Source organism: Lutjanus erythropterus, chromosome 22, assembly GCF_056507025.1.
Source record: "Lutjanus erythropterus isolate fLutEry1 chromosome 22, fLutEry1.hap2, whole genome shotgun sequence".
Taxonomy (NCBI): Eukaryota; Metazoa; Chordata; class Actinopteri; order Lutjaniformes; family Lutjanidae; genus Lutjanus; species Lutjanus erythropterus.
In genome coordinates this window covers 28,959,411-28,986,501 of record NC_139338.1, presented here as the reverse complement: position 1 = coordinate 28,986,501, position 27,091 = coordinate 28,959,411, and the positions used below count along the sequence as shown (strand labels likewise).

The following is a 27,091-nucleotide window of genomic DNA, read 5'->3' as shown; positions in this document are numbered from 1 at the left end:
GGTTTATGAATCAGTGCAGTCTCAGCTGCAGTACAACTGTCCTCTGGCTCAGTAACTGCTGGAAAAACAAAACAGTTGCTGCCGCGGCAACAACATCAGCAACAACAACAACGAACCTTTGTGAAACACGCAACAAACAACAACTGAAAACAGGAATGTTTGTAACACATTCAATGCTTCAATGGACCAGCAGCAGTTTGTGTAGCTGTCAGGCTAACGAGACGGATGATGGTTCTCTGACACACACACACACACACACACACACACACACACACACACACACACACACACACACACACACACACAGACAGCTGTGGTGGTGAGTGATTAAATCAGAAGATGGTGTCGTTATTTGTTCAGTTTGATCTCAGCTTTGTTCAACACGTCACGTCATGATTCAGGTGACGTCACAGACTCCATGAGAGTCCAACTCAACATCCCAGAAACACGAGAAGGTCATTGAACATCTCATTCAAACCCGTGGTCAGTCTGACAGCTCGTCTATTTTGCACCTAATGTTGATCAGTTTAGCATCTCTTTCACACCTGGTTGGTGGTCAGTTGGCGGTCAGTTGGCGGTCAGTTGGTGGTCAGTTGGTGGTCAGTTGGTGGGTCAGTTGGCGGTCAGTTGGCGGGTCAGTTGGCGGGTAGACAGAACCACATGGCACAAAAATAGTGCAAAAACAAAAGTCAAACACTGACATAAAAGTTGAACAGTTTGCAGTTAAAGCTGAAGAAAACAGGTGTGAAACTGTAATTATAGTTAAAAAGATGTATCAGTGTGTCAGAAGTTAATAAAGAGAAACTATAAAGTCCATCTATAGTCAAATAAGACGTCCCTGTCCACTGATGTCCATACAAGGACGAATACTTCTGATCAATACCAATAAAATAAAAGACAATCAATAAATATTTGTCTTTTGAAAGTGGGCTCATAACGTGACAAATGATTCAGTAAAGTTAAGTTCAAACACACCATGTTAACTGTGGAGTGAACTTGTGCTCCAGTGACCTGGTTTTACTGTTTCTGTACGAGACAAAACAAAAAAATAACTGTACAATCAGAATAAAGTGTCCAGGGAGAGACGCTGCGTCTCCCTGTCCTGTGTCTCCGTCGGTGGGACTTTCATCTCTCACACTGAGCTGCTGGATCAAACACCGAGGAGAGAAGAAGAGTTTCCATGAATAGAAACCCAAGAGAGACGAGAAAGAGAAGGACGGCGAGAGAGAGAGGCAGAGAGCGACAGCCCCACATTTAAATAAAACTAATGAATACATTAACAGGACGCTTTTATCTGAGTCCTAATGGATTTACATCCTGATCCGACGCCTCTCTGGAGCCCCTCGCTGGAAACATGGAGACACGAGGAAGAGGAAGAGGAGGAGGAGGAGGAGGAGGGTCTATCTGTTCTACAGTGTGACAGCAGGTTCATTTACAATATGGTAACTGTACACAGCAGCTGAACCACTGCTGTATGTTCATTATTAGATTTTAATTATGAGTGTTGAAGTCAGAATTAGACCGTATTAATACACAAATAGGAGGTTAAATAACTAACAAAGTCATAATTCATGATTTTCTGTCTTGTTCAGTTCAGAGTATTAATTAAAATGTCTGTGAGGATGGAAACTCATGTGCCGGTGTCTTTAAAAGTTGTTTTAAATTTGTCTCGGACTTCAGCTATGATTATTGCCATCATCAATTAATCTATCGACTATTTTCTTGATTAATCAATTAGTGGTTTGGCTCATAAAATGTCAGAAAATGTTGATCAAAGTCCAAGATGACGTCCTCAAATGTTTTAATTTGTCCACAACTCAAAGATATAGTCAGTCAAAAGAAACTCAAAAGAAAAAAGACAACCTTGAGTTTAGACTTTTATCCATCAGAAAAAAACAACCTTAATTTCATCTGTATTTCAAAATCCTAATAAATCCTCAGTTCTGTTAGTACTGGGTGTTTTTGTACGTGAGCGTTTGTCCTCTCTGTCTCTGATAGGAGACATTCCTCAGCTGCTGACGGCGAGCTCCTCGTCTCCCCTCATCCTCACAACAACAGTGACGCTGTTGTTCAGTTTCCAGGAGGACTCAGTGGACGGCGGCCCATCACCCTGCAACCCAATCTGATCCGGGACGAGCTGGAGACAAAGCAGCAGAACACACCCCCGTCCCTCCTGTTGTTCAGGAGCCACAGCCTCGGGCTGCGTTCAGCTCCGCTCTGTTCACACATCTGAACAAACACAAACACACACTGAGCTCGTTTCCACGTCGACCGCGAGAAATCGGCCACGACAACAAGAACGTAGATCAGTGGATCAACTGAGACCAACGCCACCTGAGAACCTCTGACCAGGTCAGAATCATACCTGTTCTGGATCCAGAGTGTTTAAAGTCTCTCTCACACCTAAACCACCTTTTTATTTCTTAAAATGTTTTTCTTTCCTAGTTTGCGCTGCACTATTTTATTTTATGTTTTACCTGTAATCTGACTTTCAAACCTTCGTGAAGCCCTTTGTAATGTGAATTTTGAAAAGTGCTCTATAAATAAAGATTATTATTATTATAAAGTCAGTCGATCAGTTGCTGCTGATCTCCTCTATTCACATTTTTCTGACCAGTTTGAACCACAAACACACACTGAGCTCGTTTTCACAGCGACAGCACGAACTCGCCCTTCAATCAAACATCAAGAATCTAGCTCAGACTGATCGCCACAGGTTCGTCGCTCACACCTCCTGAACGTCCCCGAGCAGGTCAGACTCACCCTCGTTCTGGATCCAGAGCGATGGCCCTCGGCTGGTCCAGCTCCTGCCAGAACAAAACTTTCCTGAGAGACCCGTCCAGCTCCGCCACCTCGATCCGATTGGTTTCCGAGTCCGTCCAGTAAAGTTTACTCCCTAACCAATCGCAGGCCAGTCCGTCCGGGGAGGCCAGACCCGGGATCACCGTCTGGATGGCGCTGGCCCCCGACTGGTTGAAGACGGTGCGTTTGATGGCCTCCTCGCTCACGTCGCTCCAGTAGATGAGGCCCTGGGAGTAGACATAGTCCACGGCAGCGGCGTCCTCCAGCCCTCCCACCACCACTGTGGCGTTGGCCTTCTCGTGTGCCGCGTCCACGAGCCGAAGGTCCCTCCGGTTCGCATATAGCAGCAGCGGCACGCCTGAAAGAGATGGAAAAATATACCATTAAAACTGTGTTAAAAAGAAACAGAAATACACGAGTTAAAATATGTTAAAAACACAAAACACACAATTTATTTACACCATTTAAACTGAACTATCAAAAACACACAATACACTTTTTAACCCGCACTGAAATTCAAAAATACACAAATTTAACTGATAAACACTCAAGAATATAACATTTATACAGCTTTTAAATCCAGAAATACACCAGTTGGACCTCAACTGTGTTAAAAACACACAACACACCATTTAAACTGAGTCCCAACATACAGCCTGTGTGTTAAACTATACATTCTTTTTTCTTTGACTTTTCCTTCATCTTGTAAACAATATTAATCAGGTTATTTCTGATTCATCAATTTGCAGACATTAATTCAACAACTAATTCTGAAAGCAATTTCCCCATTCAAATTATTTAAGAAGGAAAAACCCCAAAATGTTGTAGAATGTCCCGTATTTTGTGTTTTACTCTCTTTTTATAAAAATAAACTGGATCTGTTTGGGTTTTGGACTTAAAGACCCTTTTTTATCACAATTTTCTGATATTTTAGACTAAAAATAATCAATTGAAAGGCTACTTGATAAACATTTTGATAAGGAAAATCAAAGAAAAGCAATGCACAGAATCCAGGATCCACTCTGGTCATTTCAAAAGTGAAAATCAAACATCAGCACACTGATGATCTGGTTGTTCTGCGACGTCTGTTGAAGAACTCAACAACCCTGAATGTCCTTAAAGAAAACCGTGCCGTCTGTTGACGCGACACATTAATGAAGACGAGGAGGCGGCGATGTGTCAAGGAGCAGCCGGGGACTCTCAGCTTCCTCCCCGCTGGATTTTGGCACTCGGCCTAAACCACAATCTGACACATGCAGCGCTGCGGCCAGCGTGGGATCAGAGAGGAGGTCAGCGAGCTGCGAGCGGCTGCCAGCCTGTTTTCACTTCACTCAGGAGGGAGTTTCCTTCTACAAATATTTACTACATCACAACTTTCAGACGAGGACGCAGGTCGACCCCAAACTCTGCCGGGAGGACACATCAGGACATTCAGACACGGTACTATGACAACGAACCACCACCGTCTATCAGGGCTGCACGATTCGTCACAATATGATCAGAATTACATCCATGTGGTCCACATGTTTGGAACCATATTTCATCCAATTTAAATAAAACCTTCTGCACATTTATTTTATCTTTTTATTTCATTTAATTATTTCCTTATGAGATGCTGGAGAAAAATTATCAAACTGCTCAATTAATTCGTTAAAAATCAAAATTATCCATCAAAAATAAGTTTTTAATGGAGAAGAAATTTGAGCATCTCTGCTGAATCATCATGAAAAGGCTAACTAACTCTTTAAAAATAAAAATAATGTTTGTATTGACTTTTCAGCTAACATTAGCTAACAGAGTGTCACTTTTTGTTCACTTTAAGCTCATGTGAGCTGGTGGGCTGGAAATGAGGGTCGATGCAGAGATGAGACAGTAACAGGAATAGAAAGACGCGCAACCTCCTTTTATAAAGTGTGTGTGTGTGTGTGTGTGTGTGTGTGTACATGTACACGTGCGTGTATGTGTGTGTGTCCTTGATTGAACGCAGATGTTTCCTCGATTGGTCAGTTCTGGTCAGTCTCTAGATTGCTTTGGCGTTCTTAAGAACGTGTTGCGCCACAGCCTGTTGAAGTCAGCGACCTCTGAAGGTCACAGAACGTTCGTGGCAAACACACGAAGACTTACTGTGTTATCTGTGATAGAACGTGTTACATATACACATAATTAATTGATTCATTAATCCGGTCACCGTTTTTTTCCCACGTCTTTCCTGCAACAATTATTTTCTTTATTCATTACTCTGTCAATCATTTAATCCATTAATCAATTTGGTCCATAAAATGTCAGGAAATGGTGAAAAATGTCCAAGATGACGTCCTCAAATGTCTCGTTTTGTCCACAACTCAAAGATATTCAGTTTACTGTCAGAGAGGAGGAAAGACACCAGAAAATATTCACATTTAAGAAACTGAAATCAGAGAATCTGGTGAAAGAAGTGAAAAATGACTGAAACTTATTTATTGATTATCAAAAGAGTTGGCGATTACTTTAATAACTGATTAATCGTTGCAGCTCTGATGTTGAAACCAAACATTTTTCTTCCTAAACTTGAAATCACAACACTTCAAATTAAGCATTTTCCAAACTTAAAGCTGTGAAAAATCACTTTACTTTAATTTGTTGGGTATTTGCTGGATTAATTTAAAAAAAAAACTAGATTATTGATCAAAAAATTGAAAAATCTCTATATCATGATATATATATTGATAATATGATAGGAAATTAAAGAAACTGTAATAGAGATCACCTGCACTTGATATCAAACTGAATATTAGAGCTCAATCTGACACTTGAAATATCAATTAATCAGACTATTTTTCTTTTGATCGATCAATGAATTGGTTGATAAAATGCCAGATATCGTCACAGCCTCACAAAGCTCCACGTTCACTCTTTTAAACGTCTTGTTCTGTTGCAGATATTCAGTTTACTGTCATTTAACAGACAGAGAAACAGAAAATCATCTGTCTTTGGTTTAAAAATAAAGAATGAATCCATCAGGTCAGAAGGAAACTCCACATCAAAGACACGACGTCCGAGCAGATCAGACTTTCTGAAGTAAACGGCTCATTTTAGGTGTTTTTTTAAAGACAGAGTAGAGACAGGATTTGTTCTGTCCTCAAAAGACGACGAGACAACATCCTCCCAAGTTTACTGTCAATGAATTAATTGATCAGTCGATTAATTAATTCTGTCACAATCTTGTCAGTTGAAAAACAGATGCAAACGTGAAAACAACTGATGATCAATCTGGCAATAATTCTGCAACTATTCAGATAATCAATCAATCGTTTGGTCAATTTTCAAGCTAAAATATAGTCGTTAAGAGTTTGATCGATCATGCAAAATTTAATTGATCTACTATCAAATAAATATCTGAAATATGTTTCATAGGCTCTTACAAATAAGGGTTCTTTCTTCTTGAAGAGCTGTGGTTCTACCCAGAATAATGTGATTCTGAAGAACCCTTTTTGGAAGAAAGGATTTGTCAAGGGAGTAAGTGTTCCATTAACAACCATTTTCATCCAAAGAACCTTTTTTTTAGAAGAAAGAGTTCCTCAAAAATTGTTGAAATCCATGAAGAACTCTTTCTTGTCCCATAATATGAAATAGTTCTTGGTAGAACCCCCTTATTTGATTGTAGATAACACCCTTTGAATATAAGAAGGTTCTTTGTAGAACCTCCTGGTTGGATTCTTGTTAGCACCCTTAGAGAAGTAGAGAAGTTCTGGATAAAACCTCCAGAGAGGGTTCCAGGTGGAACCACTGCACCATTAAAGGATTCTCTGTAGAACCTCTCACAAGGAGTTCTAGATGAAATCTTTCACAGTTGATTCTAGATATAACCCTTTTATGTTGGGTTCTAGTTAGAACTCTTTTAAAGGGTTTCAAGTGAACTTTAATAAAAAGTTCTAACAGGAAACAAAAATGGTTCTCCTATGGGGACAAGCTGAGGAACCCTGCATGGTTCTAGTTAGCAGCTTTATTTCTGAGGGTGTATGTAACGCTGTCACAGAACGTGGAACATGTTGTCATGGAAATAAAACTTGGACTGAGGAGTTTTTTTTTAAGATTCTGTAATTATGATTAATTGATGGTTATTTTTTTCGCATGATGGATGAAGTAAAGAGCCGACAGTCTGCAGCCCTGCTAACATTATTATCATTATTAGTTCAGTTTGTTTAATTTAGAAGATGACAGCATGCAGACACATTGATTATTTACAAGAAATTAAAACATGGCTGCAGCAGATTTAACGAGACATTAATTTCTATCTTCAGTCCGACACATAACAAACAGATGCAATAAATAAAATACAAAGTGCAACACAGACAACAGTAACTGCAGGAGCCTAGCATGATAAAAACTGTAAGTAATCACTGCCTGCTCAAAATACAATATGAAATATAAAATTACAATATTTTTTAAGCTCCTAATGCTCTACTCAATAAAAATGGTTGGTACAAGCTGCACAATGCAAATTACCATAAGAAATACACAATAACTACATTAATATTATTATTAATGCTTTATTACTCAGTAAACTGAACATCTTTAGGTTCTGGACTCTTTGAGTTTAGTGACATTTTTCACCATATTCTTTTATTTTATAGATGACTAATTGATAATGAAAACAGTTGCAGGCCTTCATAAATAACTTTTAAAAAATGATGTGTATCAACAGAATGACTTCGTACCTGATACAACATAATTAATACCAAAATTTACAGCAGCTCATTGAAGGTTTATAGAAAACCATGGGACCTGTAGTTTTATTTGATTATTTGTGTTTTTACCATGTTTGAATCTGTCACCTTCAGTCTTTTTCTTGTGAGATTTTGGCTTTGTGTATTTATGTTAGTTTTATTATAGTACATTTAATATTATTGTATAAATCTAAAACATGACAGAATTGCTCAGTAATTCCGCATTAAATTTGAGTTTTAGCTTCTCGAATTGTGACTCTGTGCAGAAATAATCTGGCTAGAAACACAACACCAACACGTCGTGATACAACACTCATTTGTGGAGTTTTTGGTGATTTACAAACCAAATACATTTTATTAGCTAACATGTTAGCTTTTATCCAGATAAAGTCGGTAAGTGGGAAGCTAACTAGCTGGATGACTTGCTCACATAGCATTTGTTGTGCTAACTGCTGCTAGTCCCTCAAAACTGACCGATTCAGCCTGTTTAAGTTACTAAATACAAAGTCAGCAGCTAAGAAGCGGCTAATAACCCCTGAGAACTCGGTTAAAACAACAAATCCGGTGTCAAAGTGTGGACTGAGCGAGGTTAGCAGCGCTGTGGAGAGTCTGCTGGGATTATTTTTCCAGCTAAGTTGGCTAACACAGAACACTGAGGCTGTTTGTGGTTTCATTCTCCTCTGCTCCAGCAGGCAAACAGGTCCTGTCCACACGGGAACCACAGAGCCGCGGGAAATCTCGCGAGAGTGACAATTACAACCCAAACTATCATCTTTCCCGTACACTAACCAGATGTTTTACATCTCTGTACTGAATAAGATTTTAGTCCCAGCGTTTGTACATTATAAATCATAATAAATTGGTACTCATAAAAAGGAACGCGTTCCAGTCTCACGAGAGTTTCTCAAATCAAGAGTTCTCTTCTGAACAGCAGCAATCAGATAGCTACCAGGCTAGCGTTAGCTTCCATCAGAAGAAATGAAATGGTCGTCTATACAAGCGAACCCTAGAGCCGCGAAAAATCTCGCGAGAGTGACAAAATTAACCAAAACTATAAGCTTTCCCGAACCATTACCAAGTGTTTTCTGACTCTGCACTGACAAAGATTTTAGGCACAGCGCTGTCACGTTGAGAAACAGAACAAGTTTGTACATAGTGTACGATGAAGGAACACATCTCGCGAGAGTTCCTCAAATCAAGGGTTCCCTTCTAGACAAGAGCGAAGAAATCAAACCCCAGCCTGAGAGGGCCCTGCCCGGACTCACAGCCACATATCCTCCATTAAAGCTGCTTCTCCCGGCTCTTAACTACACTTTTATGTATCTGCACATGGCACACGAACGAAAAGCAGAGCAAAAAGAGTGATTTTGAATCAAACTCACCTCGTATGAGAAAACAAAAACTACACAACAACAGAGTCCGCAGCACGACACCCATCGTTGTTTGTTGGCCCTGCCGCCGCTCCGTGCTCAGCTCAGCGCTCTCACTGCTCCCATCGCTGCTGCGGCCGCTTCCTTCTGCATAAAACCCGCTGTACAACAAGATTCACGTCGTTCTCCAGCTACACAAAGCGTTAAAAGATCCCCGCTGCCATCCTGGCTCCTCGCTAACTGCGTCGGATCAACTCTCTGTGTCTCACATTGTCCTGCAGGAGAGCCGTCGTCTCCTTCCGCTGTGAGGAAGCTGCTCCCCCCTCCTCCTCCTCCTCCTCCTCCTCCTCCACCTCTCCTCCTCCTCCTCCACCTCCACCGCCACCTCGCTCCTCTCCTCGGCTCCACTGCTTTCTATTGTTGTTCTGATTTCATGCTCTCCAGCCAAAGATAAAGTTACAACACGGAGAACCGTGCCGCTGCCGCTGCCGCTGCTGCGGCACGGACACAAGGTTCAAACTACCGGAGCTTTAACTCACGGGAGAACCCGGAGTTCAGGTTCTGGAACTGTCAGGGAGAACCCAAGTTCACTTAACACTCGCATTCCTGTGGGACTAGTTTATCACACAGTCAGAGTTCACGCCGACACACACACACACACACACACACACACACACACACACACGCCGTGTTATTACGTGTGGAGGAGAACCGGGGCAACTTGTCAAAAAGTGAGCTGTGACTTTATTCTCAGATTTCTGAATCTGAGGTCAGAATTCTCTGATCAAAGTCCAAGATTCTGATTTAGTTCTGAGACTAAAATCAGAAGTTTTAGAATCACGTCAGAATAGTAACACAGTTTAAATTCAGAATTCCAAGATTTTTTTTTTTTTTCCAAAATTTAAAGTCAGCATTTAGAAACTAAACTCAAGATCCTGAGAATCAAGTCGGAATTTTGAGTTTAAAGTCAGAATCTCTGGAATGAAATTAACATTCTGTGTTAAAAGTTAGAATTCTGAGTTGAGAGTCAAAACCTTTTCTCTTTATTTTTCCTCTGTACCACAGATCAACATACATACTTCAATAAAATATGTTATTCAGGTGAATGAAGCCAACCTGTCCTATGATTGTCAGACACAGACATTTTAAAGTTTCTAAATCTTCATTTAAGAAGTCACCAGCTGTCCAGTTGTTCACAGTGCTTTCCTCAGAACAACAACTGGAGATGATAACTGACATCTCCTCCTGTTTGATGGTGACGTATCATCATCATCACAAACTGAATCCTTCAGTAGTCTGCAGCTCATCGAGCTCTTCAGGACTTTCTGATCATCTGCTGCAGAAACAGAACTCAGTAAAACAACAACACGTTCAAAAATCACATTTTTTTTAATCCTTTACAAGAACAAAACATCAAATTCCAAACTTATGCAAAAGCATCACTTCACAAAACAAGACCAAACTATTACCATCAATGTAATTAATTAGACACTGTAAAAATCAAAGTAAGAGAAGTGAAAACAAGTCAACAGTGCAGCTTCAGGCTTCTTCTTCAGTTCAGTGTCTGCAGGAGGTTCATCAGGCTGCTGCTGCTGCCACCTGGTGGTGAACTGACGCTACAGCAGCAGCTTCAGTCTGCACACTGACACCCAATACAAATGTACTCATTATAGGAAAATAGTGCGCGGCCAGTGTACTCTTACCTATGAAAAACAATCTAATATTTAAAAAGAAGCATATCATATTTATCAAAAAACACAGGATACAATAGTGCATCAAATTTTAAAGAATTGCATCCATCGTTGAGATTTTTATCCACATGTGAAACAAGAAAATGTGGACAGAATACAAAAACAACACAGTGAGAGTGAGTCCGACATCTAGACTGAGCAGAGTGATTTAAAAAGCAGTCACAGGCTCGTATGGCTGAAGCATGTGAGAATAAAGTCAGAATTCAGAGAATAAAGTCAGAATTCAGAGAATAAAGTCAGAATTCTGAGTTGAAAAATCAAACTCTAAGAATAAAGTCAGAATTTTCAAGAATCAAGTCAGAATTATTAAATACATAATTATTTGAATAAAGTCAGAATTCAAAGAATAGAGTCAGAATTATTAAAGTCAGAATTATTAAAGTCAGAATTATTAGAATAAAGTCTGACATCTAGACTGAGCGGAGTGATTTAAACAGCAGTCACAGGCTCGTATGGCTGAAGCATTGTGGGAGTAAAAAGACATGCAGGTGTATGTCATATACACAAAGGGATAATTAATGGCCAAATGTACAAATCTGTGTCCGCTCACACAATAACAATCCAGCGTTTCTCTACATTAGATTGACTTCCTGAGATTCAGGGAATAAAAATATTGCTGTTTTGTCCTTTGAGTTCCTTCAGCAGCTGAAGCTTTTCTTCACAATCAAACAGGACGAGAACAAAACTAAACCAATCAGTGGGAGGCTGAAGACAACTCTGTGGGTGATGAAGACTCATATTTTATATATTAATAAAACTGGGGATACTATGCCAGAGCTGTGTGGTTATATTGAAATAATGCATGACAAGAGAGGGGTTTGTCTTCACACAGTGCATTATTGTTCATAACTGCACAGGGTGAGTGTATTATCTTTCTGATACCACAGCCAAAGATCAAAGCATTGTTTACTCATATTTTAGGGCCATAAACATTAATAAGCTGAGGATACTATGGCAGAGCCGTGTGGTTATTTCAAAATAATGCATGACATGGAGGCTTGAGGAGGGTTTATCACTGTGCATTATTGTTCATAACTGCACAGGCCTGAGTGCATTATCCTTCCACGACTCAAAGATCAAAGTGTTGTTTACTCATATTTTAGGGAAACAAACAATGATATAAACATACAGTGAGGGCACCGTGCCAGAGCTGTGTAGTTATTTCAAAGTAATGCATGACACAGAGGCTAGAGAAGAGTTTGTCATCACACAGTGCATTATTGTTCATAACTGCACAGGTTGGAGTGCATTATTCTTCTTATACCACAGCCCAAAGATCAGAGTGTTGTTTACTCATATTTTAGGGCAATAAACATAATAGTGTTAACATAAATAAAATGAGGGCACTGTGCCAGAGTTGAGTTGCTATTTCCAAATAATGCACACCATCTGACTAATCAGAGTCGAGTTTTCTCCACAGCCACGGTATAACATTGTGAAGTCGACATTCTATTATTGTTTAACTTTGTGCTGTTTGGAAACTATAATGTTGACAATCTTAAATGAACTCATTTTAAGTCTTGCTAATTGTCCTTCAGAGTTTTTGTCCTAAAAATCTAAACACCTGTGAAGTTTTTTGCCATCCTCAGACCTCATAGTGCAGGTCGTTCAGCTCCAGTCTCGTGTAATGCCTTCTGTCGAAGGACTCCATCGCCTTGCGGCCGCCGACAGCAAGGGCCAGAGTGAGCACGGCGAGCCCCAGAACCATGAATGCCACCACGCCGCTCTTCACTGCCCCTCGTGCTGCTACTGCCTTGCCGCCTCGCCCAATGCTCGAGTTCTGAAGGGCGTGGTCGGACTGGACGGCGTCTTTGGGGACGATGACCAGACTGGCTGGTAGCGTCGTCCTCGTGGTGGATGGCTCAGTGGTGGTGGTTGTAGTAGTTGTAGTAGTGGGAGTAGTAGTGGTAGTAGTGGTAGTAGTAGTAGTAGTAGTAGTTGTAGTAGTAGTGGGAGTAGTAGTGGTGGTGGTAGGAGTAGTTGTAGTAGGTGGAGGACGAGTAGTGGTTGTAGGGGTGGTAGTAGTAGTGGGAGTTGTAGTTGTAGTAGTTGTAGTTTCAATGTTGGGCTGTGGTTTTTCAGTAGTTCTTGGTGCAGCCTCTTTGTTGGCCGTTACAATAGGAAGTGATGTCGTGGAGCTGTGAGTTGGCTGGGTGGTGGTGGTGGTGGCGGTGGTGGTGGTGGTGCTGACAGGATGAGGTTTTGCTTTCTTGGTTGTTTTATTTTGTTTCTTGCTGGTTTTGTTTGGTTTTCTCGTGGTGTTGATGACGGTGGTGGAGGTGGTGCTGGTGGTAGAAGCTGTAGTTGTCGTGGTGGTGGTGGTGGTGGTGGTGGTGGTTGTTGGTTCTGGAGGTAGCGGAGGCATCGTGGCGATGATGATGATGGGTGGAGGAGGTGCTGTTGTGGTGGCAGGAACCTGCGTGGTGGTGGTTTGTGTCGTGGTCGGTGCAGAAGTTGTGGTTGTGGTGGTGGTTGGTGGTGTTGTTGTACTTTGTGTGGTGGTGGTTGTGGTGGTTGTGGTGGTGGTGGTGGTGGTGGGTTGTGTGGTTGTTGGCGTGGTTGGGGCTGGTGTGGTGGTAGTGGTGGTGGTGGTGGTTGGTTGTGTGGTGGTCGTCATGGTCACAGGTCTCATCGTGGTTGGATGAATCAAACCTGAGCGGAAAAGGAGACAGAGTGAAATTTAAACGGTACATGACTTCATGTTTTGGCCTGTAGGGGGCAGTAATTGATCAACTGACTAATTAATCAATAAATTCTGACTGATCTTCAAAATAAATTTGATTCACCTCCACTGTACTGATATGATACCAGAAGTCTGAATCTGAAAAATAAAACTGATGCTGTCTGCGTGACGTGGATGATCAGAATGAGACGGTCGGTGTTGATGTCGAGCGGATGAACTCACCTTTGTAGATGTCGTAGGTGTTGATGCCGCCCTGAGCCTTCATTAGAGGACAGTCCTGCTCCGTCTGACAGTGGAACAGGAAGCAGTTATCCTCACCGGCATGTTTGTTGGCGTTGAACACGGCCATGTTGCACTTCGCTCCTTCACAGACACAAACACACGTGGAGTTATTCATTCAGACTGACCAGAAAAATCAGTTTGAACTCTTAGCTACACAGAGAGGAGCACAAATTATACATCTGAGTGATAATACAAGCCTCCTCTCTCTCACCATGTAAAAATATAGCTGACAGGTCTTATAATTTTTGAGATATGACTGTCTAAAAAAAAATAAGAGTCTGTCCTTTCATTCACTTACATTATAACTGCTGCTAAAAATTTAGCTGCCACACAAAGAAATGAATATTTACATCAGTCTACTGAGTTTATTTTTCACACTTTTTCCACCAATCAAATACTGACGTGTTCAGCAGAGTCTGCTGACACTCACAGTGTAACAAACTCTGCAATATGACTCCTAGTTTTTGAATTATGAGTATTTGTTTGAGGTGTGTGCAGAGCAGAAAAGAAGCCACAGTGACTCAGCACTTTGAGCCACCATTCAGAAACCCAAAGAGGCAGCTAACGTGTTAGCCACAAGCTAACAAGCATTAAACTTCTTGTTCTAGTTTAATATAATGAAGTAGTGTTAATTAATGTGGCTCACGTTGTAGAGATTAATTCTAAATTATAATAATGATGTGTTTTAACTTACAGTTTTGATATTTAGAGTATATTAACTAAACTGTATACCTTGGAATGAAAGTTGACAGTTATCACACTGATCATATTTCCTTTTCTAACTAATTAGAAAAAACATGATTCAATAAAAAAGGTAATAATAATAAAGCATTTTTCTACCAAAAAACATTCTCTTTTGTTCCTTAAAGGATCATTTTAACTGAAAATAATAATGATAATAATTGTGTAGCACCATGATACCATTAAACTGAGATATTTTCTAAGACACTTTACTGTAAACTTGTCTCATAAATACAGTTAAATATGAATGACGTGAAGTAAAAATAAAATAATTGAACTTGAGTACAGTACTTGAGTAAATGTAGTTAGTTACTTTCCAGTCCTGTGGTGAATGTGATGTCAGGTATGCTGACTCATTCTTTGTCTAAGTTTGTAAAGTGACAGAGTTTGAAGTGACGCAGCGTTTTTAAAGTCTGTTCGATGTTCTTAGAAATGAAACGCCGTCACATCTGAGAGTGAGGCGACACACTGAGCTGTCAAAGTCTCACTCTGACCCACTTCACTCTTTTCAAAGAAAAAAAAAAAAAAACAAGTCTAGACCAGATCCCAAAATGTTTCTCGAGGCTCCCATGAGGACGGAGATAACGTAAGAGTGGACGCCTGGATGTCTGGAGACATTTATCTCTGTATCATCATTTAGATAAATCTCCATCTAGTCCTCGACAACAGTTGCTTTTAATGTGCTGAAGACATTTTAGATTGTACTCATGTTGTACTGTTGAAGGGGACGACTAGCAAAAACAACCAGGAAAAGAATAAGAGATAAATATATGACATTATATGAAAATATATTAATATTACATAATATAAAAACATGAATATATACAGAAATAAATGAGGGCGTCCTCAGTATATTTTTGGAGTCCAGACTTCAGGACACTGAGTTTGTCTCACCTTGTTTGACTTCCTCTGAGCAGCAGGCGAGGACGCAGTCCCGCTCTGAGCGGACCACCCGAGTGTCCATGGCCGTCGTCGGTCTGTTTAAGGCCGTTCTGACGTTGACCGTGACGTTCTGGTGTTGTCTGGAGAAACATGTCTCTGGGTCCACAGCTATCACAGGAAGTGATGTCATCACGAACAGCAGCATGGCGGCGATGAGCGGCCTGAGCGTCGGCAGGGGGCGACGAGGAGTCATGGCGGCGGCAGATCTATGGTCTGTGACGAGAAGCGGCTCAGTGTCCACGGCAGGAGAGCTCAGATCCACACAATGTTCTGCAGAGAAGAAAACAATGTTTGACTGCAATAACCAGAGGAAGTTCTCAGATATACTGTTACACTAACAAAGATTCATTTAGTCTGAAATGGTTCTAATCAGAGTTTAGTAAAACTAGGTTTAAAATGAATTTAAAATTAAACAGAGATCTGTTCCACAATTTAAAACAAATCTCAGTTTAGTAAATCCAAGTTTAGTGATGAAATCACATAAACAATCAGGGACATGTCCAAATTAAAATAAAAGATAAATAAAAATAAATTTGATTGCTTCTGGGGAAAAACTGTTAACTTTCCCGACCTCTGTATCTCTTAAACCACTACATTGTTTGTTAGCCAGCTGAAGAGTTAACAAAACATGACATGGTTTGTTAACTGGCTAAAAGGAAAAAAGATGTTATCTTGTTTGTTTGCTACCTAAAAACTGAACACAACATTACATGTTTTGCTAGCTAGCTGGCTAAAAAGTTGGTTAGCCTAGTTAACCTATTAACTTAAACCTCCTCCAGTCATTTATTTGTTACAGATGTTAACTAGTTTTGAGGATCACTGCAAATAATGTTTGTGTTTAGATTCTATATTCTGTTTCTTATACATCATACAAAGATATCAGCTGATATATCAATATTTAGGATTTTTTTTTTTTTTAACTCCCTGATATCAGCATCAGCCTCAAAAATCCAGCCTCAGTTTGGTTTAACTAACATCCCTTTTGTGATGTGTGGTTGAAATGTTTGCAGCTGTTCAGGAAATAAAATCAGCAAAATAAAACAACTTGAGGGTCGAAATCCAAGACGGAGCAGAAAAAGTGAACCTAAATGTAAACTCAGTCTAATTAAACACTGAATTAATCAGAAACATTTTCTTTCCTCAACGGCAAAAACACAGAAAGCAGAGCTGTGGCGTTACGTAAGAGCAGCCATCAGCAGGAACGAACAGAAAACATGAAAAAGAGTCCAAACGCCTGCAGAGTTTCTAGACGTGAAGACGGAACACTTTGTTGGACTGTTTGTGACTCCAAGACGTCCCAGATCTGTCTCCGCTGACAGCAGCAGAACAAAGACAACCAAATTAGAAAAATCAATCTGCGCTGTAAAAATAGAAAAACTAAAAATGGAAGCAGCTCCTTCAGGAGGCGGCTGCCATTTTTAGATTTCTGCTGGAAGTGAACGAGGTCAAATAAATTTTGATTTTAATTATTCGTCTTCAGGTTTCACATTAAAAGCACAAATGTATGTGAATGTGTTGGAGCAGAGACTCACCAGTGTGGACTGTCCTCCATCAGACGCTCCGTGGATCTCTGGGTCCACAGTCCACTCAGCAGGACTTTAGTCCGTCTCCTGTGGGGGACACTTTGTCTTTAGTTCATCTTATCAGTTTTACAGCTGGTATTATCTGATCCAGAATCTGTGTGTTACACCTGGATCACCACTGGAAAACAGACAGGAGGGATTAAATATGAGCTAGAAAAGACCCCAACATGTGTCAAAGTTCTTTATAATTAGGGACAAAAATAATATATCAAACATCACAATATCAATATAAATTCATTAGATAATCAATAACTATTTTTACATCGCTTTGTGCATAAAAACCATCTGATTCGAGTTCCTTACATGTGAAGATTTTCTGGTTTCTCAGGATGTCGTCTTGGATTTTGGGAAACACAAATAGAAAATTTTCACCATTTTAGGGACCAAATATGGAAGATTTTGAAAAAAAAGCAAATGTTAGCAATAAAGTTAAAACATTACATGGCTTCCAAGTTAACGTTAGCTATAAGTTAACCAAGAGTTATACTGCTTGCAAGCTAATGCTCGCTAAACGGTTAAAATATTTTATTGTTTTGTAGCTAACATGAGATAAAAGTTAACAAAAAGTGACACTTCTTGCTAACGTTGGCTAAAAATGACCTAAAGTCACTTGTTATTATTCAAGACAAAATCATCTCCAACTCGCAAAGATGGGAAGAAACTAAGTACAAATACTTTGTTACAGTACTTCAGTAGAGTTTTCAGGTCTCTGTACTTTACTGAAATATTTATTTTTCTGACATCTTTTAACTTTTCCTCTCAACATTCGAACACAAATAGCTGAACTTTCTACTCCTCACATTTTCAGACTCGTTACTTTAGTTTCAATGAAAGATGAAAACAATGAACAAGATGAAAACAACGTAACAAGATGAAACAACGTAACAAGATGAAACGACGTAACAAGATGAAAACGACGTAACAAGATGAAACGACGTAACAAGATGAAAACAACGTAACAAGATGAAACAACGTAACAAGATGAAACGACGTAACAAGATGAAACAACGTAACAAGATGAAAACAACGTAACAAGATGAAACAACGTAACAAGATGAAACGACGTAACAAGATGAAACAACGTAACAAGATGAAACGACGTAACAAGATGAAAACAACGTAACAAGATGAAACGACGTAACAAGATGAAAACAACGTAACAAGATGAAAACAACGTAACAAGATGAAACAACGTAACAAGATGAAACGACGTAACAAGACGAAAATGACATAATAAGACAAAAATAATGTGACGAGACAAAATGATGTAGCTAGACAAAAACAGCAAAACAAGACACAACAAATGAAAGAAGATGAAAACAACGTAAAAGGTCTAACAAGACAAATACGATGTACAAAGATGAAAAAGATGTAACAAGATAAAAACAAAGAAACAATCCATAACAAGAGAAAAACGATGTAACAAGATGAAAATGATATAAAAGTTCTAACAACACACATACAACAAGATAAAAACAACATTTAAGGTCTACCAAAATAAATGCAACGTAACAAGAAGGTGAATCAGTACTTCTACTTTTACACAAGTATCTGTACTTCTACTGCAGTAAAGACTTTTGAAATGTAACACGCAGTAACATTCACAGTACTACCCTTATATTTTCTTCGAAGCACAATTTTACTTAATTTTAATATTGGACTATTATTACTATATATTATAATTTAATTATGTATGTAGTTATAAATATTATAATAAATGATAAGATGATATAAATGCTCTTTTAGCTGTTACAACTGAGCCTTGAATGTGATTCAGGTGATCAGATTCTGTTTTTCTCTACTGAAAAACTTTACGTGTTTACTGACAGCAGACACACGTCGGTCATTTTCTTTAAAATATTAAATATTTAGGTTAAAAACCCCTCAGAGTAAAAGAGAGGAAAATGTTACAGTTGTAGCGACTGTCCCCGTCTGAGGTACGCAGAATAAACGCAATAAATGTTCCAGTTGTCCCAGGTCTCCCCTGCTGGTTTTAATGGTGCTGCTGGTGGCAGATAACTGGGACACAAAGCAACATGGTGTCATTCAGGTGAAATGTGGGTTTTGATTTCCCTCCACACCTTTATTTTTCCCACCGAGGACGCGGATTAACTCTGTCCGCCGTCCATCGTCCCTCCGTCGGTCGGTCAGCGGTGAGATGAGTCGGTGTTTGACTGGACAGCAGCAGAGATCCCAATCAAACCAGTTCAGTCCCAGTACGAGAACAAGCTGCTCCAGCCATCCCGAGAGGACATGTTGATGAGAAAAACTGAGGCTGCACGAATCTCAAAAATCCTCCGGAATTAAACGGTGTTTTTGTCCTTTAAATGTCCGATAACGAGCGACGCTCCAGTGACGTGACGGATAAAATGGTTTCTGTTGGCGACATGTTGGAGGTGATGATTAAAATCCTGAAATAAATGATGTGCAGAGCCGCAGCAGCATCTTGTCTCTGTGTGTCTCTGTGTGTCTCTGTGTCTCCAGCAGGATGATGAACTACATTACATGATGGCTGGTGCGGAAGATCTGCTTCTCTCCAGAGTCTGACCCATTTTAGTCTTTGTCCTCTGCTGGAGGGGGAGGGATGGAGGGATGGAGGGATGGAGGCTGCATCCCAAAATCCAACGGCAACACACACTTTTATTAACACTGAGAACAGACTCGACAATAAATCACATTTATATACCGAGAAAAACGGATTCCATCATTTGAAAAACGCTGCATTTATAAAGAAAAATGTCCGTTTATGTAAGAGATTTATAGGCAGCAGCTTCATTAATAATTAAAACTGAACATGAACAATACATTTGAAAGAAAAACACTTAGTGCGATAAGATGAGATAAAACTAGTTCACTGTATAAAAACTGGGCTTGAATTAAAGGTACGGAAGCCCATAAACACCAAAAAACCAACAAAAAAGAATTTAAGAAGAGCTAGAAGTCAAAATATTGAATATTAAGTCAAAAATTTTACATGATCATATAGAAGCTAATAACAGCTTTTTTTTGTTGATGCTTTAATCTCAAAATCACGAGTTCATCATTTTGTTTTAACAAAAAACAAAATTCATTTTCTCATGATAATGGATGAATTTAAAGTCAGACTTAATCAGACTTGAAATTCTGAGATTATTTATCACAAGAAAATTCAGTTATCACAAGATAATTATTTTATCTCAAGATAACTTGTGCTGATAACTGGTTAATTTATCTCCTGTCTCTTGTTTTCTTGTGATGACAAAATAATCAACAAGCCATCACAATAAAACAAGCTGTTAACATTTTAAGTTTTTAACTTAATATTAAGTTAACATTTTTACATGATTATACAGAAGAAAATAAGAGTGTTTTTAATTATTTGGTTATTTTGAGATAACAAAGCTCATTTTCCCCTGATGAAGTTTTAATTTATCTTGAGGAAACACATGGCTCATTTCTTGAGATACTGATTAATTTATCACTGAAGTACTTCCAAATAATTTTTAGTGCTGTTATCACATGATTACAAGTTTATTTAGTTATAATTGATTAATTATTTTGTCTCGAGATAACAAGCTCGTTTCTGGTTATTTGAAGAAAACAAGGTTTGTGATGTAAAGATAATAAATCATTAGATAAAGAGCTTTTCTTCAGCAAACAGCTTCATCTATAATCAAAACTCAATATGAAGAACATGAAACATTAAACTGTACATTAAACACACGGTGCTGCAGTGATCAGCACTGTTGCCTCACAACAACAAGGTTCTGAGTCTGAATCCCCCAGTCGGAGTTTGCATGTTCTCCTCGTGTTCCAGTGGGTTCTCTCTGGGTTCTCCAGCTTCCTCTCACAGTCCAAAGACATGCAGGTTAAAGGGCTAACTGATAACTCTAGACTGTCTGTAGGTGTGACTGGTTGTCTGTCTCTGTGTGTCAGTCCTGTGATGACGGTGACTTGTCCAGGTTAAACCCCGCCTCTCACCCAGTGTCAGCTGTGATAGGCTGCAGCCCCCCGCGACCCGTCAGGATAAGTGATTACAGATGATGAATAAATGTTTTCATCAGTGTTTAATCAGCTGAAAAAAAGAACCAGCGTGTTTTTGTTGCCTCAGAATGAAGCTTTATATCCACAGAGGGAGCTGCTCCTCTTTAGGGAGGCCGCCATGTTGAACCACCATGTTTCTACAGGAGCCCAGAACAGACAAACCAAACACTGGATCTAGATACAGCATTTTGCATTTTGTGTGAACTTTGCAGCCACCGTAGGTTTTCTTAGACACTTAGAGAGGAAGGAGAGTGTCTGCAATCTGCAAACTCACCACTAGGTGCAACTCAAGTCTACAGACTAGTCCTTTAATATTTATCAAATCAGACCAAAGGTGCATTAATCTGTGGCAGAAAATAGTCCCCAACAAAAGTTACTTCCTCTTGTTTGTGTTAAAAACAAAACTATTCCTCAGCAGAAAAGAAAAATGTAGAATAACAGAATTAATTTATTAAAGTAAAATAGTGAACTTTCTTTTAGATAAAACAAAGAACAGCAGCAAATTAAATGTTACAATAATGACCTGTTTAATAAAACCCAGTTGATGAATGTGGTGCAGTTACACTCGGTTCTAAATTCTTTTTACAGATTTGAAGGACATGTCACACAATCAAAGCTACAACTTTCACATGAAGTCTTATTCTGACACGACTTTACAGAAAAGCACTGATCACTGCTGAGCTCTGACAGCCTCCTGGTTCTCTGGTTCTCCGGATCCTTTCAGCATCTTTTCACAAAAACAAACGGTCTGAGTCGAGCAGCTGCGGGTGAACGTTCCCTCTGAAGATCAAACTCAGAGTCCAGTTCAAAGACGAAACAACAGATCAATCTGTCGTCCTTCATTCAGCGTCCTCCATCTCTACGTCCTCCTGAGATCCAGCTGCTCTCTTCTTCTTCTTCTGTTTGGTCGGAGCAGCTGACGAGTCCTGATTCTTCTTCGGTGGTGCTGCAATCGCTTCGACTGAGGATAAGACAGGAAACAGTTTAGAGTTTTAATGACTCAGAAGACGTGAGACGTCTTCATGAAGCTTCATGAACTGCATAACAACAAACACAGACGCTATTTAATCTAAACTTCAGTCTGTCCAACACTTTGGTCCAGACTGAAAAAGAGCCGCAACGATCAATCAAATATTGATTACTTTCTTAATTAAAGTTAATTAAGAAAAGATTAAAGATTAAAATGAAATCTTTTCATGTGATCATGTGATCATGGTTTACCTTCCATCCCCGCCTTCTCCTGCTGCAGATGCTGCAGCTGTTTGAGCAGCTTCCGTTTCTTCTTCCCTGACAGAGTGATGTTTGCCCTCGGACTCGACCTGAAACACAACACAGTCAGTATCACAGAATACAATTAAAGAAAAATACATAACAGAAATGTCTTTAGTTTGAGTTGGTGTGTTTACAGACACGGAGACGTTCACATGACTGACAGTCCGATGAGTTTGTGTTTTAATATTAGAAACTTTTTAAATCCGACTGTGACGAATATATCACAGTATTATAATAAAAAAATAAAACTCATACTGAAACAAGTAAACGTGCTCTGGAAACATCAAGATATAAAACAGTGCTGAGAACTGACTTTCTCTTCTTCAGGTGATGGACGGTGATCAGACCCTGATCGACGATCGCGCCCACGATCTGATGCTTCTTCCTCTTCTCTCTGCTCAGAACTCGCCGCCGCTTGAAAAGCTTCTTACCAAGTTCCTGCAGGACGGAGACAGAGCGAAGAGACGGAGACACAACCACATGGAGTCAGAGTTCACAAACTGAACGATTATTAAAAAAAAAAAACGGGGGCAGAAGGAAAAAAGAAACACAAACAAGAGGAAGAACAGAAGATTTAAAAACCCCTGGGGGCTGATAGGAGGAATCTCATATAAATAATTAAATACAAAAGACATTTAATCCACAAAAAAGAAACATAAATCAAGCAAAAATATAAAATAAAAGAGAAAAACTTCATCATGCAGTGTGACCATCAGTCCAGCAGGGGGCAGAATGACACTACAGAGTTTATTCTCATTAAAGGAAGTAACAGAGCTGAACATCAGATTGAGAAATTAGACCCTCTGAGACTTTTTATGATTACATTTATTTTGTAATAGATTTTGTTTTTAACCAGTAAAAAACAGAAAAATGCTGCTCTGTATTAAATTATACGACAATATGCAAAAATAATCAAAATATGATCAAAATCACAATATAGATGAGTTTAACATCCAGACTTTTTTTATTATTATTATTTTTAATTTATAATAATTATTAAAAGTACCAGTTAAAGTTTCCTGTTTCAGTGCCCTGATGTCATTTGGGATTTTGGATTTTATTCATATTAATAAAGAATATCGACTGATAAATCAAATATCAGTCGGTCTCTAACATCAATATCTTACAACAAGAAATACAACTGGATGTTAACTGATACTTTTACTGCATTAAGCTGATACTTCTACTCACACTGTTATACTATATAATGTTACTGTATAAAAGTGACAATATTACAAATACTTTTACAGCATATAAAGGCCGTAAACATCTAATAAAAGAGGAAATCAACAACTTAGAAGCTGGTAAGCCGTCGTGTTAACAGAACCTCGTATCTGCGAAACTCTCGCGAGATCTGCACGTTTTTGTTTCTTAATTATATACGTTGTACAAATTGATTAAGTTTTAAAAGGTGCCTGTAACTGAAGATCAGACGTGTGGAGACACAAACACTTTGTTAGAGTTCGTCAACGGTCACGATTTCTGTTAAAATTATACACAAATCTCGCGAGATTATTCTCTGGTCTGAGGTAAAGTGAGCAGTGTTTATGTTAGCTGTCCATGCTAGCTGCTAACAGTCCGTGTCACTTCTCTACCTGTGATAAAACAAACATCAGTAGCGGAAGTTATAATCCCTCTGTGTTCTTTATGACCCTCGTGTTTGATTTAAATGTTTGTTTCTTACAGTTTTCGGTCGGTTGATTTTCCCTCCTGGTGGAGACATGACGCCGAGCTCACGTGTAGAACAGAGACGCTTCTTCTTCTGCGGATTATTTCCGGCAGACTGCAGGACTCAAAGCTCCTTATCGCCCCCTCAGTTCTGTCCGCTCATTACAGACATCAGAAACAGGAAACAGGTCACCGAGTGGAAATTGGGTCGACTGCTACCAGAATTCAAGAATTCAACATATTTATATATTTACATATACTTATAGAACAAATAATATTAAATTATAGCATTTTTAAAAGTAATGTTAACTTTTTAGTTAGCATTAAAAAGTAATATTAGCATAGAAAGGTATGGTTAGCATTTTAAGAAGTAATGTTAGCCTCATAACATTATATCATATAAAAGTCATGGGATAAAAAGAGTCTGGTTAGAATTTTTAAAAGTATAGTTAGCATAAAAACTAACATTTGCATAAAATGTGAAGCTTGAATTTCAAAAATGAATGTTGGTACAAAAAGTAATTTGGCATAAGAAGTATGGTTAACATTTAAAAAGTATTATTAGCATAAAAAAGGAAAAAGGAAGGTAAATATTTAAAAATGTATAGGATGTGAAGAAGCATCAGTCAGTGTGTTTGTGCACATCTGGACAGCTGCCTCCAGCTGTTAGCAGCTCCAGCTCAGATTTAACCGTAACAATAAAAAGCTTCGACACTGTAATTGTCTCCTTTTTCCTCTGTCCAGATAAATGTCATCCTCTCAGAGAACAAACTGAGATCCAGAAATCCTACAAACCGTCTCTGACTCAACATGAACGTTTCCTCTGAGGGTTCTGGGACCGGTTCTGTTTCGGGCAGGATGTTTGGTGATTATTGCTGCTCTTTTATTGGATGAGTTTCAACATTTCCTTTGATTTGAATCCAGTCTGGAAACCAGGCCAAAATGTTTTCTGGTTTATTTTAAGCTTCTTTGTCATCTGAACAAGAAAAGAGTTTGTGTGAGAGAGTTTCCCTGCTGGAAAAAAGTTTCCCATTATTGAAGGATAATGTTACCATCTTTTCTCTCAAGTTCTCAAACAGTTACTGTCGATGTTCTTCAACAGAGACATGTCAGATTTGGGGCTTTGGTTTTTGTGATTTGGGTCAAAAAGCCTGAAAATCAAAATCCTGGAAGCAGCTTTGGATCTGTGTCGGCGCCCGCAGCATGATGGAAAAATAAATGTATTTAAATGAAATCATTTCTGTCCAAATTTAGAGTAAATTTTCACAGAGTTCACTGAATTCAATGTGACAATGTGAATGAATACTTGGCTTATAAACACACATTAGCATAAAAAAGTTAGCGTCTGATCTGATCTGATGCTAAATTAATTAAAGAGAAACTGTTTTTGATTCTACAGTGTTGTGAGTCCGTGTGAAACAGATGCAGGTAGGACCCACTTTTTGGACTCACCTGGACAAAAAAGATGTGGGTGTGTTTTTCAACAACACCTTAAACAAAATAACATTAGCATAAAAATTGTAAGGTTAGTGTGAATAAAGGAAAGATTAGCATGACAAAAAGTAATATTAGGATAAAAAAATATTGTTATCATTACAAAAAGAAACATTAGTATAAAAATATGTTTAGTATTTTTAAAAGTAAAGTTAGCATTAAAAATTGGTTAGCATTACAGAAAGTAACAGCATAAAAAGCATGATTAGCATTTTAACAAAATAAAGATGAGCATTAAAGGTATCGTTAGCATTGTAAAAAAGTAGGATCAGCATAAATAAAGGTTAACGTGATAAAAAGTAATGTCTGGATGACAAAGGTTAGAATAAAAGATATAGTTAGCATTACAGAGAGCAGTAGAAAGAAGTGTGGTTAGCATTTTTAAAAAGTAGAATTAGCATTAAAAAGGATAGTTTAAAAAAAGTAATGTTAGCATGAAAAACATTTTAAAGAGCATTTTAACCAGTAGCATTAGAATAAAAAAGTCTGTTTGGCATTTTATAAAGTAATGTTGTGAACTTCTTGTTGTTTGTCTGCTGCACAAGTTAAAAGCATATTTTGGATATTTTTAGTAACATCATCGAGTTTTTTATGACTTTCAGTAATAAATAAATGGAAAATAAAAGACTTCTGGGAGGAGTTTACAGCAAACTAACAAAAACAAAACTAAATCATCACTAATTTAAACTCTGAAACAAAAAGTAAACAACAACATAAATCTGTTTCTGAGGGTCCAAACAAATAAAAACAAGAGAACAGAGATTAAAGAAGAACGTTCCGCCCACACAGAACCCAGAACACAATAATGTGGATGTTCTGGGTTCTCTTGGCCTCCTTCTGGGTTTCTGGTTTTGTTTTGGTTGGTTGGATGTTGAAGAATTGTTGCCGGTTTGCTGCTGTTGCTCGGCTCGTTCTGCTCGCCGTCTCTCAGCTCGCCGACCCGCCGCCAAACCAAACTTGTCATGTTGTGGGAAATATTTTAACGGCTCGTGGAGAAGCCAAGTCCCTCTGGCCTCGTTCTGCAGCCTGGAGCTGTTGATCGGCTCTAATTGAATTCTGGATGGAATTTATGATGGAGGACGGCAATTTGTTGACACTTCTGAGTGGAAACTTGTAGTTTTCTTTCCTGCACAAGAGTAATAGAAAAAAATCTCTGAAATGAGTTCTCAGCTGATGGGAACAATTTCCTGTTGGACGGCTGATGTTGATGAGACGCTAATTGGACAGAATGAGGGACTGATGAAAACCTGCAGAAACATAGCAGAGGACGGAGACGTGGTGGTGGGCTGCACGAAACTGAGGGGACTATTTAAATAAAACTTTATTTAGTCCTTCACAAAAATACTATATGAAATAACCGTGCTTTTGTATGGTTAGCATTTAAAATTAATGTTAGCATTATAAAGTAGGTTAGCATTAAAACAGAACAAAACAAAAGTCATGTTAACATTAAGAAGAACGGTTAGCATTACAAAAACTATGTTAGTACAAAAAAGGCTAGCATAACATTACTATAAGAAAGTATGGTTAGCATTTTTAAGAATGACCCCAAATTAAAAGTTTGATGTTTTTAAATGTAACTCAGGGCTCTTTAAAATGAGACGACTGTGTGACCGTGGAGTTACTGAATGTACTAAACACACAGATGAGTGCTGTGAGAACGTTACAGGAACGTTAGTCAGTTAAAAACCTGCTGAGTGAAGTTTTTCGGTCTGTTGGAAACATGTTAGAGTCCAGCTCAGTTTTTTTTTCTTCAGCTTCAGTGGAAACTTGT

The 27,091-nt window shown here is 38.8% G+C and overlaps 3 protein-coding genes across 4 annotated transcripts in view; all 3 read right to left on the bottom strand.

The window, feature by feature from the left end:
* The window catches only part of lrp6 (low density lipoprotein receptor-related protein 6), a 35,237-nt gene extending 26,042 nt beyond the window's left edge, over window positions 1-9,195 (bottom strand). For both annotated transcript variants that reach the window (XM_084710677.1, XM_084710678.1), the window contains exons 1-2: window positions 8,891-9,195; window positions 2,764-3,160 (exon numbers count right to left, since the gene is read on the bottom strand). In XM_084710677.1, the coding sequence (XP_084566803.1) occupies window positions 2,764-3,160; window positions 8,891-8,945 (452 nt within the window). In that variant the 5' untranslated portion in view covers window positions 8,946-9,195. The remainder of the gene's footprint in view (window positions 1-2,763; window positions 3,161-8,890) is intronic.
* A 2,250-nt stretch (window positions 9,196-11,445) lies between these two features.
* mansc1 (MANSC domain containing 1) lies at window positions 11,446-19,526 on the bottom strand. Its single transcript, XM_084710685.1, has 5 exons — window positions 18,942-19,526; window positions 16,810-16,887; window positions 15,230-15,547; window positions 13,535-13,675; window positions 11,446-13,281 (listed from the first exon to the last, which is right to left on the bottom strand). The coding sequence occupies exons 3-5, from the start codon at window positions 15,468-15,470 to the stop codon at window positions 12,215-12,217; spliced, it is 1,449 nt and encodes a 482-aa protein (XP_084566811.1). The 5' UTR covers window positions 15,471-15,547; window positions 16,810-16,887; window positions 18,942-19,526; the 3' UTR covers window positions 11,446-12,214.
* A 1,933-nt stretch (window positions 19,527-21,459) lies between these two features.
* On the bottom strand, window positions 21,460-23,984 carry c4h11orf98 (chromosome 4 C11orf98 homolog). The gene is made up of 4 exons (XM_084710691.1): window positions 23,840-23,984; window positions 22,469-22,593; window positions 22,105-22,202; window positions 21,460-21,844 (listed from the first exon to the last, which is right to left on the bottom strand). The coding sequence occupies exons 1-4, from the start codon at window positions 23,876-23,878 to the stop codon at window positions 21,723-21,725; spliced, it is 384 nt and encodes a 127-aa protein (XP_084566817.1). The 5' UTR covers window positions 23,879-23,984; the 3' UTR covers window positions 21,460-21,722.
* Window positions 23,985-27,091: the final 3,107 nt, after the last annotated feature.